Raw genomic sequence first — 20,868 nt, 5'->3', positions numbered from 1 at the left:
GGTGTACGTTCGTTAGCGGCCAATTTCACCTCCATTCGAGCGACTACCTTGCATTCAGAAACCCTCAGACCATCAGTAGGCAGTGAAATCTGCCTGAAATCACAAGACAAGTCTTACATAGACAGACCTGTAGGAAGATCTGGACTGGTGTCAGAAGAACTTTTTCTTCCTTCCAACATGACTGTGTTTTAGCTCCTACTTTACTTTTTACAATTCATAAGTGAACATCCTCACTCTCCTGATTTTAGAGTTCTTTAAGTCTCAAGTTCATTGTTGGTCTGCTTTGCTTTCCATCCAGAAATTAACAACATCAGAGTCCGCTTGGACGGACAGTTGGTCAGTTTGCATCCAATCCCTATTCATCACAAGTCATCAGTTCCTGACACTGCTTTGTCACTGCGCTCGGCGTCTCATACTGATGCACACGGCACTCATTAGCGTCTGTATGAGATGCTGTCAGAAACCCTTTTTAACTCATGGTTAATGCTGTCAAATGCCCACAATTTTGGTAGATTAGGTAATAAAACCACTTGGTTATGTTTAAGATCGTGGTTTTGGTTTAAAGAAGTACAGCAAATAAAGTTATGTTACTTAAAAGGTTAAATAATGTTGACTTTTGGTCTCACACAGCACACAGACTTCAGTCTCCTGAGTTAAAGTTCTGTAAGCAGAAAGCTTAGGTTGAGTTTTATTCATGTCAAACTTGGCTTTGTTTATAGAAAAAGTATCAGTAGTAAGTTGCCATCTTTTCATGACCACATGCCTTTTAACTGATATAAATGTGGAAACTCACACCAGCCCACACTTACATTCTGCTACTTATTTGTTTATTCGTCACAGTCAAGTAAAGAATAAAGATCATACCCAAAAATACTCGACAAAGGTTCAAGTTTAGATGTTAGTAACAGCTTGTGACATTTTGTGGGGATAAAAATGCTAAATAAAGTGTCGAGAAAATAATTTGAAGGTTTCTTTTTTTTTTCCCACACAGAAAGTCAGACTTAACAAGCACAAAACAAGCTGAGCTCTTTCACCACCAATTACATAGGTGACTGACTGCTTTGTTTATGGCAATGAAGAAAATGAAAGATAATGGCAAGGAATCATGACACTGTCAATAAGGGCGGATGGTTATGGTGTGCAAATGAAGCCGTTTACGATGATGATGTGCGAGGCAACACAAACACACTTCCTCTAATTAGGACTCAACCTATTTTCAAACTCAAAATTGTTCTTTGGGAGGATAGGGCATGAAGAAAGAGAGAGAAGCTTGCAAACCCACACACATACACACAAGCAGCATTGTAAAATATTATTAATACACTGAGTGACGCATGCAAATGTGATCCAATAAAAGAAACAAACAAAGAGAAAGATGCATGCTGGGGTGGGGTGGCGGAAATGGAGAGGCAGATGTGGGTAACGCCGGTCGACACATTGAGAGGAGAAGACAACTGATTTATGGGACGGCGGCTAAATCACTTTCTGATATTCAAATTCAGACTGATAAGAAATGAAAGAGGGAGAGGAGAGGATGAAGGAGGAGCTCCCTCCAGGCTTCCGATACTGCCAGAATAAGGGTTTCCATTCCTCTGGAGCGACATGGGATGCCTTTTTAAAAAAAAAGAGTCCAGTGAATAGCACATGACAGCAGGAAGGAAGGAAAGAGAACGCAAAGTGGCAGAGAGGGGAAGGAGGAAGTGAAATGAGGTGCTGGGTAACAGGAGGAGGTGGATAATAGGAACACGGGGAGGAGAGAGGAGCAGCAGGATTTGGTCTCTTTACTGGCTGTCTTTTTGTGGAGATGGAGAGGGTGGGACGCGGGGGGGAGCGGGTGGAGGACAAGAATTAAGGTGGGAATATTATAGAGTAAAATTCTGCACTTTTCGTTTTTGTGGATGTCCTCTCAGTGCTGCTGTGTTGACCAAGAAAGTTCTCCTGCTGGAAATACTGTTGTTCTCCCCGTGTCACAGTGATGCAGATGGCGTTACGAAAGACCCACAGGCTATTTCAGCTTGGATTTCTAGTCTCCACCTCTGGGCAGCCAGAGGGAGTGCAAAATGAGTATTTTTTTTGTGGACTAACTAGTGCATACAAATTAGTTCATCCAAGTTTGCAAGTTTTTATAAATCATCCACCCACCGGAATGTATTATTTTCTCACCAGCACTCGCATTTCTTTATTATGTGTTCATGATTAGATAATGTCACTGCTGCAAAAATCGTGAGACATTTAAAGCAGAAAATCTAGAAACTGTAGTTGTAAACTTGACATGAAAGAGAAAACTCTCCAGGGGAAACAGTGTTTTAAAAATCAAGTTAAGCTGCTGTCTCATGCGTAAATGTGCACACAGCATCTCTCTCTCTCTAGGAAGACACACCCTCTTTCGCACCCCCGACGCACCTACTATTAATCAGTTTCGTCCTGCATGGCTCGCGGATTAACCGCAGCGTCCATGGTTTTAACTGCTGTCAGCGTATCATGACACCTAATGCTACGTTTTGGCCAACAAACTATGGCAACACAGTCCAGTTTGGCCCTTTGACAACCTCAATCCGCTCCTTTGATCATTTACAAAAAATATTAAAAGTCTAAATAAATAAATTTAATGCAACACTGTGTTTAAGGAGGAGCATTGTTTTACAGATTACAGAACGTTACAGGTCAGCCATAGAAAATGGAAACGTCTGCCCCCTTGGCACTATATTTACCCAAATTTGGCCCTTCAAAAGAAAGTAACTGAATAAGCTTGATATAGGCACTGCCAGTAAGGCTCTGTGAGCAGGAGAACTCAGCTTTCTTGGTCAATATAGCACGCACTGAGGAATTTATTGCTTCAGTTGAGCAGATTTACCAACACACTGACTGGGCATCTACAGGAAAAGGGCCAAATTTCTGCTATAAAAGAAGACAATAAGGCTCAGGGATGAGAGGACAGAAGAGACAAAATCAATGGTTTGAAGGAGTAGTTAGAGGGAGGGAGAGAAAAATCTGGGAAAAAGGTAATAAAAAATATGAGAAATCAGGACAAAGGGCATCAGGTTTGGTAGGATTGAAAGGTTGGGGAAAGAGAAAGACGCAGAATGGATGAAATGGTCAGCTATGATGGAGTGATGCACCACAGATAAATGGAGATATCTGTGAAAAGAGATTGATGGAGAGGTCAGCAGGAAGATGGAAAGAAAAGCGTGATCGCTGCTCCCTTGTTGATGCATCAGATACAGACACACTGCACGCATCACATTCACTTCTTTACTTCCGTTCATTGCGAAGATCAATCAGACACCGCCCAGCCACCCCTTCTCTGCTGTTCCCTGCACCGTACGACAAAGCCATATTTCCCTCCCCTCTTTACTTTACAGGAGTAACATGATTTCGGGCCTCAGTAAATTGTCTTCATCATCCACTTATCGCACTATGGGAGTAAAGGCTTTTTCGACTCGTGCTTCTCGGAATCAGCTTCACATCTCACCGAGCTACACTGATCACAGAGCTTATGTGCCAAAAGGTTGGCGGATACACCGGATGTGAAGAGCGCCTGCTGGAGGAAAAAATAAAAAAAAAGATTAAAATACAAAATGTCAAGGTGCTGCTTTAATACTCTTCCCCCCTCTGCTTCCCTCCCTGCTTGCTTGATCCCAAAGCACGCAGTCCATCCCTCGCTGTCATTCTGTCGACAGGGCCGCCGCTACCCATGTGCTATGACATCCATCACTCCTCATCCTCGTCTCCCACGTCCATCCCCCATCCCTCGCCTCGCACCTTGGTCTTATTATTTCCTCTCCTCTCCTCTCCTCTCTCTATATTCTCTTCTTTGCCTAGACACTGTTTTGCTTGCTCTGTTGCATGTTTCCCCACGTGGTAAGGCGTTAACGTCTTTGCTTTAAGGAAAAGAAAGATAGTATAACCAAAAAAATGCCCGACTCTTATTAGCTGAGATATTCTTATATGATTAAACCAAGAGCAAATGTTTCAGACCATGTTTTGCTCCCAGAGCAGCAGCCAAGCTCCTTCACTCAGAGCTGCCAATTAAAAACTACTCTTCCTTTCTTGTTTTCAGTATTGCATGAAGCTAAATTAAATTTTCATTGATCATAGATAATTTAGTCTAATTCATATACATATTTAATCTCACGTTTATTTTTTTAAATTAAATTTTAAGATTTTAAAAAATCCTAAAAAGATCTGTTTTATAGAATTGTGTTAAACGCAGCGTATACACAAATATCAAGCCGGCCGACGGCCCAATTTCAATGCAAAGCTTGATACAACCCAGAAATATCAATTATTCACTCGCACACGGATCTATCAGCCTCAAGGGGCACTAGATCACCAGGTGTTCAGACTGGAAACAGGCGTGAAATGGGCTGCGTTGGTAAGGCTGCGTTCGGGTACTGGTGGGAATATGAAATACAAAGTTGGGAAGCACGGTTGAGTAATAATTCCATTACCAGCCTATGAGTTGCAAAAACACTGCGCAATGATTTATAAAACTGAGGGGAAGGATTTTTACAACTCTAAATATATCAGAGTGGCAATTATTTAGTCTTCTGCAGTGAAAACTGTCAGATACACAGTAAAACTGCAAAGCTGTGTATGTAAGACTTAAAGTGGAGTTGCGAGGTTTGTGACAGCTGCAGCTGAAAATATGATTTTTCCTGAACCAGTTTCTTTTTGGTTATGAATTTTAGTTCAGTCCCAGTTTAATACTGATGTCACTATATGACCTACATAAGCAAACAAGACCTTCAGCAAGAGGATTGGCTATTTCTGTATAGCCAGCAGGTCGGATTCTCTTTGTTTACATTTTTCTAGGCAAAGTTACAGTGAGTAGTTCATTATAAGGAAGCAAGAGATTTGTCTTGAGTTAATGTTCTCTTTTTATATTTTTTATATTTTGTAGTAATGGCAGTAGAAACCAACAAAATCAGGAAAAATGAAAGCTCCTCATAGTAGCTTTAATGACTCCAGCAGCCATATACTACAAAATATTCTCTTATTCTAAAGCTTGAGCTCAACAGGTTATCTTTGCCTTTGAAACCGCACTATTGAGGTGACCACTAAGATCCACAGCATCATGGGTAGTTATTAAAAAACAGCTCTAGATAATCGATTGCTGATGGAGACCATGCAGTAGGTCACTTCCCATGGGAACACATCCTCTTAGACAGACTGAGTGGGAAAACATCCTGCAACATGACTGCTATTAGTAGTATTAGTGATAACCAGAGGAAAACAAATGATTAGTTAAAGGTAGTTGGACTCGACAGTGATCCTGACAAGTTACCAAAGATACAGCGGTACCTGGACGTGTGTTGTAGCCTCTGTTATTTCAAATGATGACAAAAGAGGGACAGTATTCAAACCAACTGTCTGCAGCATGTTCTGTGCTCGTTCCTGTCTTCTCTTCACCACATAAATGTTAGAACACGGTGTACTCGGAGTGTGGACTGATGAGGCATTTAGCCGTCACCATAACAGAAAATCGTCTGGACTGCGATGAAGAGCACCAGACAGTCACAGTGCAAACACAGCGCAACAGCAGGGGGCGCGACACTGCAATTGTGGGTCAGACCTTTAAATAAAAGCTGAGTAATGGTTGTTTTTAATACTGCTCTACTTCTCTCAGCGCGCACAATCTATCCTACCTCATTTACCTCTGTTGCTCTCTTGTATCCTCTTTGCTTTCTCTCCCCCTCTCCTCGCCCATCTCCTTCACCTGCTCTGAAAGCTCCATTAAAAACAGATGAGGGAACAAGATAGAGAGCTCTCGTACGCCTTTTTTTCCCCTTTATCCATTTTCTCCCCAGACCAGAAAATGAAGTCAAAGAGACGCAGAACGAGGGTGTACCCATTACTGATTTGACCCGTTTTGGATCTTTGCTTCGGTTTTGATCATAAACACCACATCAGTTTACTGTCTCTACAAACATTACAAAAAACTTCATACTCCGTGTCTCGATGCCTTGAGCTCTTCCATTTCACATCTGTTCTTTTCCCTGCCCTATTTCAAGTGGACCTGTATGTACCTACAATAGATGCTGGTTGGCACGACCCCAGTTTGGAGAAGCAGAAATGTTTATCTAGGCTTCAAGTCTATTTTTTTGAACAATATACATGTAAATGCACGGTTGATGCTCAGTGAAAAGGCACTGAATAACATGTAAACTAAGCAAAGGCAGAGTGTGCTCCTGCACTTTACCCAGCACTTCGGCAGTGTTTATACATGTGCACAACTGTAACCTTCACTGTACATTTACTGCCACTAGACAATTTCACTGCTAAAATATAGACACATGGTTAGCAATGTTAGTAAAACGTAGTTAAGCCAACTAAAAAAAAAGCCTCCCTGAAATAAAGGCAGTATTTATAATATTGTCACTGCTTTACCTTGTTCAACAGCCTACTCCAACAGGAAGTCATTGCTACATTAGCCAAATAAATCTCTTGTTTAACCAGACTCCTCCTAATTTTACCCTGCAGAGCATGAGAGCGGCTGGTCGACTGCTGCACTGTTTGGTTAGTTTGTTTGTATTATTGTGCGACTTCAGTAAACCTGAACTCACTTTTCTAAACACCAGTGTCACACAATAACACAAACAAAGACTCCGAGGCAGCGTCAGACCAACAAATCCTCTTTTTTAGGTAGCTAAAATACATTTTGCTGCTGCTTCTCCAAACTAGGAGGATGCAGACCTCCATCTACTGTAGGTAGTAGACTGACTATTGATAAGTACCTCACACAGTTAGTAGAACTATACCTTTAAAGTCCCATTTCCCATCTCTCCTTCTGTACTTCTTTCTTCCTCACTTCTTCCATACTGTAGTGCTACAGCATGTGTAGCATAGATGATTTTTGTGCTTTATAGAAAAAGTAGCCTCTCCACTACCCTGCATGACTTCTACCCCCTCCTGCTGACACACAGCAGCTCTTTCACAGAGTTGAACACACTGAGCGAGTGACAGACAGCATTTTCAACGGCGCTATCACCGCATGAGTTTCAGTTCAAAGTTTGATGCCACTGCGGCATCCTTCAAACTCTGCTGTTTGGCTATTTGCTCCTCAAAGATTTGGGTGTCTTGTTGTGGGGCATCTGTATCAGCTCCAAAAAGGGCAGAGGAGTGATTCCACTCGTCGAAGCAAATTATTCAAGTTGCTTCTGGGTGCTTCAAGTGCCCGAAAAGCCCATAGCGTGACGACTTTCTCACCCTCCTGCTCTTCACCTCTCATAGCATCACTCAGTCGCCGACCTTGTCGCAGCCCTTCGGTAATAATTTATTCATCTGTCCCTCAAACGTGGCATTCCTCCATCCAAGCTTTCCTGTGTTGATTGTGTTTGGCTCATTCATATTGCATGGTAATGGTGGAGGAGGGGAGGCTGTCGTTGCCGTGCTGACACATTTCGTAGCTCAACTGCGTGGCTAAATGGCGTGGGAAGGGAGAGAAAAAAGAGCGAGGTGGGGAAGAGAGATGGGGAACAGATATGTAGAAAGAAGGGAGATGAAAATGGCTGGAAGAGGGGAAGAAGCAGAGCTTGAAGGGGGGGGGGGGGGTAAAAGGATGTGGAAAATATGTACATTATTTTAAGACAAGTGGTATGTGGGAGGGAAGAAATGAGTGATGCAAGGGGAGCTGAAGAGGGAAAATATGGGGTGGAAATACAACAGAAAGTCCTTGACGTGGAAGGTCACAATCTACTCCATGGCTACTCCTCTCAGACAAGTTGCTGAGAAAAGCACTATATAGTGCAGGCAGCCATTTTCACAGTGAGACATAATGCACCCTGAAAGTGAGAAATCCACATTATGGAAATGTTAAATAGCCAGAGATGTACTGATCCACTTTTCCTATATTCTGATCGTGTCTCTGAATTTCAATATCTGCTGATACCATACTGATACCAGCAGTTTTTTTTTTCCTTGATGATGAGCAACAGTAGTAGGAGGCTGAAACTGATCTCGAGTCTGGAAAGCTTGTATAGTTCGTCTAATGTAGCCTACGTAATGGCATCCTTCAACCATTGTGGAACGCTGCAGCTCATAGGTTGAGAGGTGGCCTTCGTTTACATCATTGTGAGATACACAAATTGTGAGATAAATGCTTCATCTGAATGTGGTTGATTGTCTATTCACTGAGCCACATAAACTGTTAATAAACTAAAACAACTACCCCGGGTGATAAATTAATGGACTCAAATTCAATTGAAATAAATCTGTGTGCACAACACAACCATTCATTTCTCTGCCCTCGCTTACAACCAAGAGACAGATGATTTGTTTGATTGGAAATCCAGCGATGCAAGTCGAATTCAATCACATCCAAGGAGTCAAACGTCGCTGTGTTAAGTCACCAAGGTGGCACTGGCGGTATTTTATTCACAGCTTCCATGACGAGACGTAAGGAGAGGGGATAACTGTAAGAGACCAGAGGTTCTCCAGGAATTTATTGCTTCCCAATCGCAATAAATTTGAAATGCGGACAATAATATAACATTGATCAGCGTCCCTTGCACTGCTCAGCTGTGGACTGCAGATTTTGACAGGACACTCAAGAAAACTGAGTGCACAGCACGTATTATATGACTTGTTTTTTAGCTTCTCTGCACTGTTAAAGAATTAATTTTGCTTTTATTCCCCTCAAGCAAAATCCTCCCACGTTTAGCAGAGTCTAGGCTACAGACCAAACATAACCCAGCCACAGCCACTGAGCCCCCAAGGCTTTTTAAGCACCACGTTCTGCTGAGGTCAAAATCACCATTATCTCTCGGCATTATCTTTAACGCACGGTTCAGTTTGTTTTTATTCTGATAAATGGCTGTTTTGTTCTTATTAAACCTTGTTTTAATTCTAATCTGCCATTTTTATTGATTCAAAGTGGCTTTCATTACCATTTAATTATTTGTAGAGCTCTTTGTGACACTGTTGAGGCCTATAAAAGCTAATAGAGAATCAGCGAAAAGAAAAACATTAAAGAAAAAGGGGGAGGATGCCGGGATGAAAGGGAGAATAAAAGCAAGAGACGAGGAGTGGGTGGGTGTACGGTCCGGGGTGAAGGGCAAAAGGACTTGACAGCAAAAAGCATCCAGGGATCAGACCTCATCAGCGAGACAGAGAGATTTGTAGAGACACGATGAGAAATGGCACACAGTATATGGAGGTTAGATGTACAGGATATGTACGGATATATGGAGGGATACACACAGCACTCACACAGTGACCTTTGCGTCTACTCATGTGTGAACGCTGTCAAAGAACATGACTGGTCCTCTCATATAAAAAAGCACATACACACTCAATATAGTGTATTATTACAGTGTATATATATAAAACTCACTGCCACACTAAGAATTTACAAAAAATAGCGAAGATGCACGCAAAAAACGAAATACAACTAAATGCACATACGTGCTCCCTCTCAAACAGCGATGAATGCCCTTTCAGTCATGCAGAAACTCACATGCACACTGGGAAATCATGTCATCCCACTCACAGACCTCATATGGCAACGTGCGTTTATAATTGCAGCGCTGAAAGCTACTATGTGGATCAATGTGACAGACCTATAATTCAGACCCTGGTTGATCTCCGCAGCTGTGACTGTGTGCCACAGAGCTAGATGAGGACATTCTGTTATCTCTCATTATTATTAAGCTCCATTAAGTGATACTTTTTAATATCAAACACTGGAGAAAAAAAAAGAAAAGAAAACCGATCGGGACATGAAAGGGATGTTTGTACCACAGATCCCACAGGGAATCAGTAATCCACTCTGCAGCTCTTTGCAACTTTCAGCTCATTGCTCCCATGTGCTGGTTTGTATGGTTGATGACATCGTACCACCATATAGAAAAAGCTCTCGAAAGCTGATGGTACGCTGCATCCACAATGTCAAATAAAGGCTACGCTTGATATTTAGCAAAACATACAGAGCATATATTGGACATATGGCGAGGAAGAAGACTTTAATGTGATGCCATGTTGCTCTGCAAGCCAAGCGTATAAGACATATGGACTAAAGTAAAGCCGCCTACATTCAGTGTGATTAGCAGAAGAGACAATTATGTTATACAATTCATCTTAGAGGCAAAGAGCATTATGTGCCCGGCTGGGATCTGCTCAGTGTTGAAACCGGACAGTATCTCAGTCTGTAACGTGCCAACAATGTGTTCAATGCGCATTCTTGACACAGAAAATGAACAATTTTGAATTTGTGCACGTAAATATATTCTTTTAAATTATATTAGCAATGTACAAACCCCATTACAAGAAATACACTGTGAGAAACTTAAATAGAGACAGAATGCAATAATTTAATGTTTTTTGTGAATATACGCTACTTCTGAATTTGATGTCTGCAACATGTTCCAAAAAACTTGGGACAAAGCATGTCTACCTCTGTGAAACTTAAGTATTTGGGAACTGAGGAAACTGATTGTTGAAGCTGTGAAAGCAAACATTTTTTTTGCATTCTAGCTTGAGATACGACTTCAGGTGCAGTTTCTGTTGTCATATTAATGCCTCAGACATTTTCAGTAGGTCTAGTCCCAAAACTCTCTTACTACCAAGCCACACTGTGTTGACTCATGCAGAATGTGTCTTTGCGGTGTCTTACTGAAATAAAGTAGGGAAAAAAGATCTTGTCTGGATGGCAGCACATGTCGCTCCAAAGCCTGCTGGTACCTTTCAGCATTAATGGGGCCTTCACAGACGTGACAGTTAGTCATGTACTGGGTACAGCTAACTTCTTAAAACTATGTGCTGAGAAAAACGGTTGGACAATTTGCTTGAGCAGTTTTCAACAAAGTGGTGAACCGTGCCCCGTCCTTGCATGTCCAGGATGGTCCTGTCATATCCAATCATGACACCATCACCTGTTACCCATTACCTTGTTTACCTGTGGAACGTTTTAAACAGGTGTTTTTTGAGCTTTCTACAACTTTCCCAATCTTTTGTTTCCTTTGTCCAAACTCTTGAACCTTGTTGCAGGCATCAAATTCAGAATGAGTGTATATTTACAAAAAACAATTAAGTTTCTCAGCATGAAGGTTAAATATCTTTTCTTTTTACTGTATTCAGAGCACAGAGAGTCCTTCTACTTTTTGGTGTTTTTGTTTTTGTGTTGTTTATGTTACTTCTCGTTAGTGTTCTCACCTTCAGCTATGGACATTTATTTTTCTGTTGTATTTTTGTGTATGCAGCAGCGACTTCTAATCTCAAGTAGGAGGGACAACTTTTTTGCGTGACACAGAAACAAAAACAAGCCATCTGTATAAAGCATCAGAGCTCGATTACTGCGAGTCGTCTTTTTCTGCCCTCCATCGATCAAAGACAACTTTTAAGAATATTTTTTCAAACTATCTCAGCTTACAGACTTTCTCCAGACTTTGTGAGTGGCGTGTCGGGAAGGAGCACAGATGTTCCCCCCGACCACAGCATGACAAAGGCCTTCAGGTCATTTTGAGATGGACCCCTACCTCAATCCTTCCGGTGTCTGGCTGGAAACCTCTGGCGGGGTCTTCGGTCGTCACTCTGCACTGGATGGCGCAACCGTTCACCCTGATCTTGTCCTGCTTGAGGCTCAGTTCTGGCAGGCTGCGGCCCTCGCACACATGCAGCTGGGCGTGCACCAGGTCCACGCTGTTGAAGTGAGAGAGAGGCGATGAGGTGAATAAATTGACTGAAGCCCTGAACATGGTGTGAATAGCCCTTAATTTCCCCCTTGATGTCACTGTAGAGAACATTTTTTCAGCTTACTCCAAGGTTTAAAAGACCAGTAAGGCCATTTATTCTATATAAACATCCTCAGCTATTCTTGGCCTCAGCCCAGAGCAGGGAGAGGGGTGTGGGTGTGCAGCGGATGTGAGGATTCTTCCAGCACTTCTCATTTGAACAAATGAATCTGTGATGCGTGACAAGAAAACAATCCCACGTGGATACCTCTTAATAGCAGAAACAAAAGTAGATTAAAACAATAAAAACTTTTGTTCTAATTTGATGTTGCTTAACAATGGCTCCGGGGAAGCAATCAGGAAACAAAAAAAAAAAAAATCAAATCAAATTTTACATTTGAAAACAACTACTAAATTAGCAAAATAACTTTTTGTTTGATTAGGGATTAATACAAGTGGTTAGGTGCGCTACGAAGCATTTCCAATCAACCAGATGTGCAGGAGCGCCGAGTCGCAGGCTTCATTCAATGAAACGGTCTCTGTTAAAAGTCTCTGCTCGCACAAACAAATGTACACACGAGACGTTGCGCTGCAAAGTAACGAAGCCTCGAGCAGGTTTGTGACTGATGAAAAACTGCTTCTCAGCAAGTGAGTACAATGCAAATATGACTGAGCAAATAATTCAAGGCAGCTGAAACAAGAAAACCTGCTCATGTGGTACATTGATAAAGGTCATAATACAGTAATTAAGTGGTAAAACTTTACACTGATATCTGCAAAACCTAGAAAAATCATTGTTTGGGCACAAAACTTACATCTAAGCAAACTGATGTAGGTTTTGTTCAACTTATTTAAAATCCAAGAAGATAAGAATTAAATGAAGTCAATTTAAAATGACGTTTTACATGAATACACAGGTGTACTGCTTTCCTATTTGTTCCGTTACATCACCTCTACTGTTTACATTTACAGTATGTTTTATTCACATATCTAAAAATGCATTTTGGGAGCGCATTATGCAAATTTTTATTCAGTAATTACCATTATACAAAATAATTCAAATGCGAGAGGGACAGAAGGAAGTTATTTTCCACCATTTTCATGAGTTGTAAGCCTTTACATCAGTTTTGGCTCATCTGTATGCATTTATTTAAATGTAAAGCTCAAATGAGACCTGCTGGGTGAAGCTTCATGACCTCGCACGGTCTAACGCATAGCCGAAATGTATAAAAAAAAAAAGGTATTTTGTCTTTGTTATTTTTGTGAAAACACTTAAAATGCAGCAGCGGACGGATGCAGAGGGTGGAAGGTGGGGGGGTTACATGATTGGTAAACGGCTGCGTCCCCGCTGCCAAACATAAACGCACTCAGACAACTGGGAAGCTTCTCCGCCTTGAAGGGTGAATGAGAGACAGAAGGCGCGCACATTAGCAAACAAGCCTGGATTTTGGACGCCGTTTTGGCTTCCGTCTCCTTAATGTCTCAATTAGCCGGTATCCACATTCTGGCCAAACAGAAGGACAATTATGCATCAGCCTGGTGTGAAATGTGTTGGTGGGAAAAGCAGATCCACTCTTGATAACTTGGACAGGCGCTAACATCACGTTTTTTTTGTTACAGTTTCATGAATATGTTGGTATTTTTGAAATTAGACAGCTCCGCTTGCATCCTTAAATAAAAAGGATGAGATAAAATGAGTCACTTTATGAGCGAGGCCACCGACAGAAGTTATGGAAATGATCCTCAGTTTCCCAGTACTTTGTTGTTTAATTAGGATACCAGTCTGTTAGCAGACTCGGATTAGTTACTACTCTTTGTGGAGCCCAGCACATTGTCAGCTCCTCTGGTTGACACCGCATATGAATAAAAATGTTTTCCCTCTTCTGCTCTGTGTGAAGCGTACTCGAGCAAAAACTTAGAATAAAGTGACCTGGTGTCCGATTTCAGCAAATTTTCTCTAAAGGCCAAAACCGACGTGCTTCATTTGACATGTGTTACTCATAGTTAAATATTTATTACACCATGTAACCTGAGTGCAAGCTGAACTACTGTCCAAACTCTATCAAGTCCAGTTGCCTACTATACAAACCTTGATATGAATACCATGACCTGGATGAATGAGAATATTCACAGACATTTCAGGAAAATGTATGTTTATTTGTTGAGTATTATTACAATTTATAATTAATAAAATAAAATACAAACTTTTTCCAGGTCAGTTTATATAATGATGTCACACTAAATGGTGCTCAATACTCATTTGTTTTGTATTAATTTGAATCACCAGGATAACTAGCTTATTAACAACAATTTGAGGACATTTTACGCTAATTTAATGCTTTCGGTGTGTGATCAGCCAATTAAAACAACAGATGTACTTCAAAGCATACACGCCGGACGCTTTCAGTGCATTTTGGACTTATTACTTTCTCGTTTTTGATTCCTTAATTTGCTCATTCTCGTACATTCAGGCTGAAACACGGTTAAAGTTTTTGTTTGCTCATTAATTCGTTCTGTCAGCACTTCACCAATTAACCCAATCACGTCTTAGAGGCATTTGCATATTCATGAAAAGTGAGGGAAAAGACAAAACAGCGCTTAACATCCAAATTTGAAAACACAAACTTATGACGTGACATATTAAGTGTTCTGAGATGGAAGTCCTTTAATATTATGCAAATAAACACATTTCAGTGGTAAACAAGACAACTGAATGTTTTGAATTGGGAGTCAAATACTTGGCATCCATGCATAGACTATAAATATACATATAAATCATGTTTGGCCTAGTTTTTTCCCCTCACATAATTCTTCTACTTTGAAAACATAAGGCAACACTGATTGAATGAGGACCCTCAAGGGTTTATGAAATTCATTGTATACTAATTTGACTCAGACAAATTAAAGAGCCTGCAGCAACATCTGTCCCTCAGTGCAGCCAGTTACAAAATAAAAGTCCCCCGTATCATTAGCAAGTTCCACAATAAGGCCGAACTACACAAGAGGAAGATGAGGGTGATAAAAGCCTTCAGCAACAGTAGGAGTTGGAAATGCACTACAGCACACGCTCAAGAGTGTGATGACAATAAATACTGATGCTTCAAAACTGTTTGCAAACTCGGTGCGAGAGAACACAGAGGATCAACCGAAGACAGTAAAGAGGATTGACCCGAAACATCTGTACGGAGGCAGAGTCGGGCAACACTGCCACCAGTGAGGATCAGAGTTTGATACTAAGACAGAATGAATTGGAATAATGTAATAAGCTGCACAGTAAACAAAGCTGAGAAAACTGTCTTTGCTAAGTTTTGAAAAAAAAAAAAAGTTTTCCCAGACTATAATCTTTTATTGAGAGAATTTATTTTTCTTCTTGGAAAAAGTTGCAGAAAGTTGTAGAAACAAAAAAAAATTGCATTTCAAAAACTGTCGAGAAAACTCATTAAAGTTAAAGTAGGTTAAGACATTTTCAACTGCAACCATTTAATTTTCAAGCATCTAAATAATAATAAGTCAAAGAATTTTTGAAATAAGTTTTGAAAAAAGTTTTCTCTACTTTTTTAAAGATTTTACTTGATAAATTTCTGGATTGTGTAGCTGCTATCTGTCAATAACAGCAAAGTTTATGCATCCATACGCTTCCATTCAGCATTTGAAGTGAAGTCACTGCATAAAATCATCCAAACACATCTCTATTCACGGCCATCCATCCGACTTTGAAACATGCATTTCTCCTTTGCACAACATTAAAACCTTCGAGATAATTATAAAACTCTTGCAGAGGCTATTCTTTGCTTTATGACCCTGCTTGATGATGAAAAGCTCTACATCCAACTTTCTAATGACGTCTTATATAACGAATCAGACTGTGTCGAGCTTTGGACGTGAACAAATGAGCCTGGATGTATGTGCAAAACATAACATGACAAAAGAAATATAATTATGTTTTTATATAACTAGATCGTGTCTTAATTACCACAGCTTTCTTTTTCATCATTCAAGTTTCCTTTATAGGCTTTGGCAACACAGATGTTATTTAAATGTCATGCCAGTAAAACAAGCTGAAATTGAAAAATTGATGGCGTGCGCTCAACATTTTATAAGATAAGCGCAATTATTAAAGGAAACCATTGAAGTCGAACAGAAAAGGCTTTTTGTAGGCATGCCGCTTCTTTAATGTGGTCTGGTTACTGCAGAAATGGGATATATAGGAAGACAAAATTCAAAAGAATCAATTATAAATGGAAACTATGGAAGCGGAAAGCAGTTTCATCTGATTGGAGAGGCAAATTTACTGTTTGAGTTCTTATTTACACACATTCATAAGTGGTTTCTATGGTCTTACTTACAGACACTGTAACTATGGTAACTATGAAAGACAATTTTCCAGTAATTTAAAAGTCATAGCATTGAGACAAAAAAACAAACAAACACGTTTTCTCGCATTTCTTATTTATACAGATCTTATATTTATGTATATTATGCCTGGAAAATTGTTCAAATGAGGCCATTTTTCTTTTTGTCGTAATTTAAGCATCAATAAATATTATAAATGTAATTTTTTACTATGAAATTGATTATGAAAAAAGAGGAACAAAGAGAAACAGAACTCAGTATTGAAGTGGAAAATAAACTGAGTTTAAATATAAGTGATTTTTGTGTTTATCCATGACCAAAACCAATATTAACTCAAGTGTTTCCACGTGCTTAGTTACAAATCTAATCTAAATGTTGTAAGCACCTGCTTCTTTCTTCTCACTCTCTCCATATTGTGTATGTACCCTGTCATGTGAATACCCATCAAGCACAGAGCGCACAGCAGACTACACATGGCAGTTTAATTATATTTTGCCAAGAGCCCCAGGAACTAAAAAAAAAAAAAAAAAATACTCCGGAGCTTGCAACACTACCTGGCCAAGGGTTTGCTCTGCGTGTCAATTAGTTGATGGAAATTTGATTAAACAGAAATTTATTTAGGAGTATGTGGCGTGTAAGCGCAATATAAACTGAAATAATAAGGTCTTCAAACTAGATTTTCCAGTCGGGGCTCCTCTACAGTACAAGGCCTCTAGATTACATTAGGCAATAATGCAGGACCTGCCTTAAGGCTCTTGTCAATTCAGTTGGTACTGAGGTTTAGTTGTGCATATTTCCCAAAATTAGCAAATAATCACATTATAAAGAGGCAGATGGAACACAGAGAAAGTCTGACTCATTTTCCTGGTATGCTACGAGTGTGAGAAGGTCACAGAAATAAACTTTGTGAGAAGTCTTTGCTTTACTTTTTTGCCAGAAAATATATTAACTATTTAAAAGCATCATTAATGCAGTGATTTCTGGATACTTTTCAACCTATATTCAACTGAATACAGCACAAAGACTCTTTAATGTTTAATGTTTAATCTAATAACCTGGGAAAATTCTGTAACGCTCAATGCCTGTAACCTGCGACCGCTCAGACAGCGCTACAATAAAAACTTACACGACTGTGAGTAAGGATATTACTGGAACACTTGGGAAAACAGTTTGTCGCTGCATCTTCAAATGCAAGTCAAGACTTTACCATCCAAAGTGAAAACCGTTTATTAACAACATCCAGAAACGCTGCAGACTTCTCTGGACTCATCCATTTCCTCCAGGCTAAAGCGGAAAAGAAGCATCTGTGACGGTATGGGGGTTTTGGAGCAACATATGCTGCCATCCAGACGTCGTCTTTCTCAGCGACGTCCCAGCTAATTTCAGCAAGACTCATTCTGCAACATGACTTTATAGTAAGACAGGATACTAAACTGGGCCCCATTTCCCAGAGCCTTAAAACCACCAACTTTTGTAATCAGGGTTGTACGTCAATCGTGAAGGATGACATAATGCTCAACTACAGTATCCCAACCTTCATTTTGCATTTTCCTTAAAGAAAAAAAAATCCAAAAATGTCAAAATAATAAAGAAATATTGCATCTATCCTTTGCCTTCAACTTTTTTTTTTAAAGTTCTCTCACTTGTTTAGCCTCACTTCGCAGCTCTGACATGTCAAAGGTGAGATCTTATTCTTTATTTACGGCAAAACTAAAGAATGCATGAATCTTTCAAGACGTCGAGCCTAATATCGCATGTCTAGTTTTCCTGCAACGGCATCTCTGACCGTTTGCCGGTTGCGCCTTTGCCTTGCTTAGGGCCTCCGAAGAGCTGCCAAGTTTATATTTGATCTCCGACAATCTGAAAAGGAAAAATGGAAACCCCTACAAGCGCCACAGAACACACGTCTACACGCTGATTCTCAGTCAGTAGCCTTACCTCGCAGCAAAGTACGTTATTTTGCATTCGGCCCTCCTGTCTACACAACAACCTTGCTTGAGGCTTCTGATATGCTTGTAAATATCTTATATGTGCTCTCTGATGAAATCACCAATCGCCAACCCTCTAGGAGATAAATGTATTACTCTGCAAAACCATGTGGATGCCCAAATTATTTACAGCTCAGCATTGCCTACACTCCCCTAAGTCTTATCCAGACTTTATAGCAGCACCTGAAAATACTTTTTTTGGGTTAAACAGCGTAAATGCCTCTTTGTCCAACTGACACATATGCTGCATATGAATAAAATATATCACCATGGACACTGCAGATGGCTGAGACTAAACAGTCTGGAGCATAAAGTTTATGCATGCACCTCCGCACTCTATCTTATACTTCAGCTTATATGGCTCAACACACACTTTCTCATTGCACCTTAAAAATAGATTTTTAAAAATGTTTGGGAGAAAGGCCCCGGTGGAAAGGACAGCGAGTCAAATTGGCTCTCATGGCAAAAGTCTAAACTCCGATTGAACTGAACAGGTTTCTCTCCAAAGTAGCTTCAAAGATGAGGAAAAAATCCTTTCATCTAGAGCCGAGGTCAAAGCCATGCACATATTGTTTATCTCGTGATGCAAATGTTTTATCTGAGCAGCGTTACATAGTCAAACCTGACAGGGCATTTTGCTGCAGCATATTATGACATCGACATTAACTGGGTCAACTTTAACATCTTATTATCTGCACGCCATGTTAGATAGTGGGGAAGTATTACCATCAAAGACAACGGACCTGCCTTTGCTTTTAAACATTTCCAGAAGTGTAAATGTCAAGTGAGGCTGAGCTTTGTTAAACTACATTATGAAACCATGTATAGATGAAGTACAGAGGGAATTGCGGTTCATTTGGCCTAATCTGGGTTCATGTCCTGTGGCTATTTAAAGTTGAAATAGACAACTTTTCTTGCTTTAACTTATCATCATGAAGTAAATGTTGATTGCACAGCGTAATGGCACTTTCGGCATTATGATTGGATTCCTATAAGCCTCGCTTTCACTGTCTGCCACCAGGCAGGATATTTTCCAGCAAAATTATGTCTCCATTACAGAGTAAATGAATGAACAAACTCAGTTTTTCTTTTACTCTTTTACTTCTGTAACATTACTCCACCATGACAACAAGCCCTGATGTAGTTCCTTGTTTGCACAAAGTTATAACCTTACTAATTACTATGTTATTACAATGAAACGTGCATCAGTACAATAACTTTTGCTGTTCAAAAATTCTATATAAAATTGTGACAGTTTTCATTGCATCTCTTCATTTTTGTTGTTGTTGTTGTTGTTTTTTTAACAATTGGGTTCTGAGAAAAAAACAAAGTGCCTCGATTGTCTTTTTGACATTGGCGCAAATAGAAATACCACTTAGAAACGTTAGGAAGTGAAGTTGAAAAGTTGTGCATTTTCGCTTTAAGAAACATGAGCCAATCACGTTGGATCTGATGATGCTAACCCTCTCTACCAGTTAATACTGGTTTTTCACCAGTGTTGTGAGCTGTCATTTGTTTTCAGACACAAAGTTCACAGCAGCGGTTTCCAAACTTTTGCAACACTTTATCTTAACAATCATTTATAAATGATAAATTGATGGTTCATTAAATTTAGTAAACATTTATTAGAATTTCATTGTTTGTTAACAGTAAAATCACAATTAACTAATTATTAATGATGCTAAAACAGAAGTTATTTTATCATTACATGGCACAATAAAATATTAAAGTTATATTGTGCATCACAGCAGACAGAAGGCAACAATTACATCAGTAAACTATTTTATTGTTGCACACATCACATCAAACATCTCAATGTCAACTGCAGCATTACTAAGAGTTATTAAACATTATAATTTCATTAACAATGAAATAACTATCAATTAAAACTTAATAAACATATCAATTTACCGCTAATATTGATGCCTATCCACTTTTTAAAACCACATTTTTTCCATGGCTTTTTTTTTTAAAGCTCTGTTTAAAGTTATGCAACTGGAAAACTAACAAGCACTTTGTGTAAAACAAACAGCAGCTACGACCTCTGACCAGGTCATCAGCTGTGCCTTTAAGTAACTGCGTTATTATTGGGGTTTTTAATATGGTCATTAATATTTATTGCTCATTTCTTTCATTTTGATATGTCTGATAATGTATGAAATGAAGTCAATGTAAATGTCACCTTGATTTTTCAGTGCGATGAAAGGTTTATAAAAACGCATCATGGAAAAAAATGGAAATTAACTAATCTCGTGGCACCCTTGGTTTGTCCTTCCATCACACAACGGTCACAGGTCCTTTAAATAACTTAACAAATGAAGTGAGGCCTCCTGTGTGACGAGAAATATCTGTTTAACATCTATTTATTCAGCATTATTATGCTGCTAACCTAGCTTGTTCAATCCTCTAAAAAAAAATGCAATGCAATTAACAAAACATGCATCATTCTTGGCACAAAAAATGAAATCCGTGGCACCGTAGGCTGATCAAAAGGCAGTGCGCTTCCATATGACAAAAGAGCAAATATGCATTTCAAAGCAAGAATTTACATTCGCCTCTAAGAGAGGATCATCACAGAACTACTGCAGGTCATCTCCGGAGTCAAGAGTGCAATGATGGTGTCATTAAAATGTAATTCTATTAAAAAGAATTATCTTGTCCGCCCTGAGTTGTGCAGGGGGGGACAGATTGCTGGGGTTGAGGAGATCAGAGCGGGGGATGTATAATGCACTGACCTCTGACAGAGGGGTGGAGCACCTACACACACACACACACACTTTTGCTTTTTTCCCATTCCATTAAATCCCAACTATCATCATGAAAATATACACATACCTAAGAAAGTACTCATGATACAG

The 20,868-nt window shown here is 39.7% G+C and overlaps 1 protein-coding gene across 1 annotated transcript in view; it reads right to left on the bottom strand.

Moving 5' to 3' along the window:
• LOC146305548 (pyruvate carboxylase, mitochondrial-like) overlaps positions 1-20,868 on the bottom strand; it is a 399,577-nt gene that overhangs the window by 273,073 nt on the left and 105,636 nt on the right. Inside the window, exon 11 of the mRNA XM_084711698.1 lies at positions 11,475-11,637. Within this exon, the coding sequence (XP_084567824.1) occupies positions 11,475-11,637 (163 nt within the window). The remainder of the gene's footprint in view (positions 1-11,474; positions 11,638-20,868) is intronic.

This window comes from Lutjanus erythropterus, chromosome 23, assembly GCF_056507025.1.
Source record: "Lutjanus erythropterus isolate fLutEry1 chromosome 23, fLutEry1.hap2, whole genome shotgun sequence".
NCBI classification, from domain to species: domain Eukaryota; kingdom Metazoa; phylum Chordata; class Actinopteri; order Lutjaniformes; family Lutjanidae; genus Lutjanus; species Lutjanus erythropterus.
This window is presented reverse-complemented; position numbering and strand designations above follow the sequence as displayed.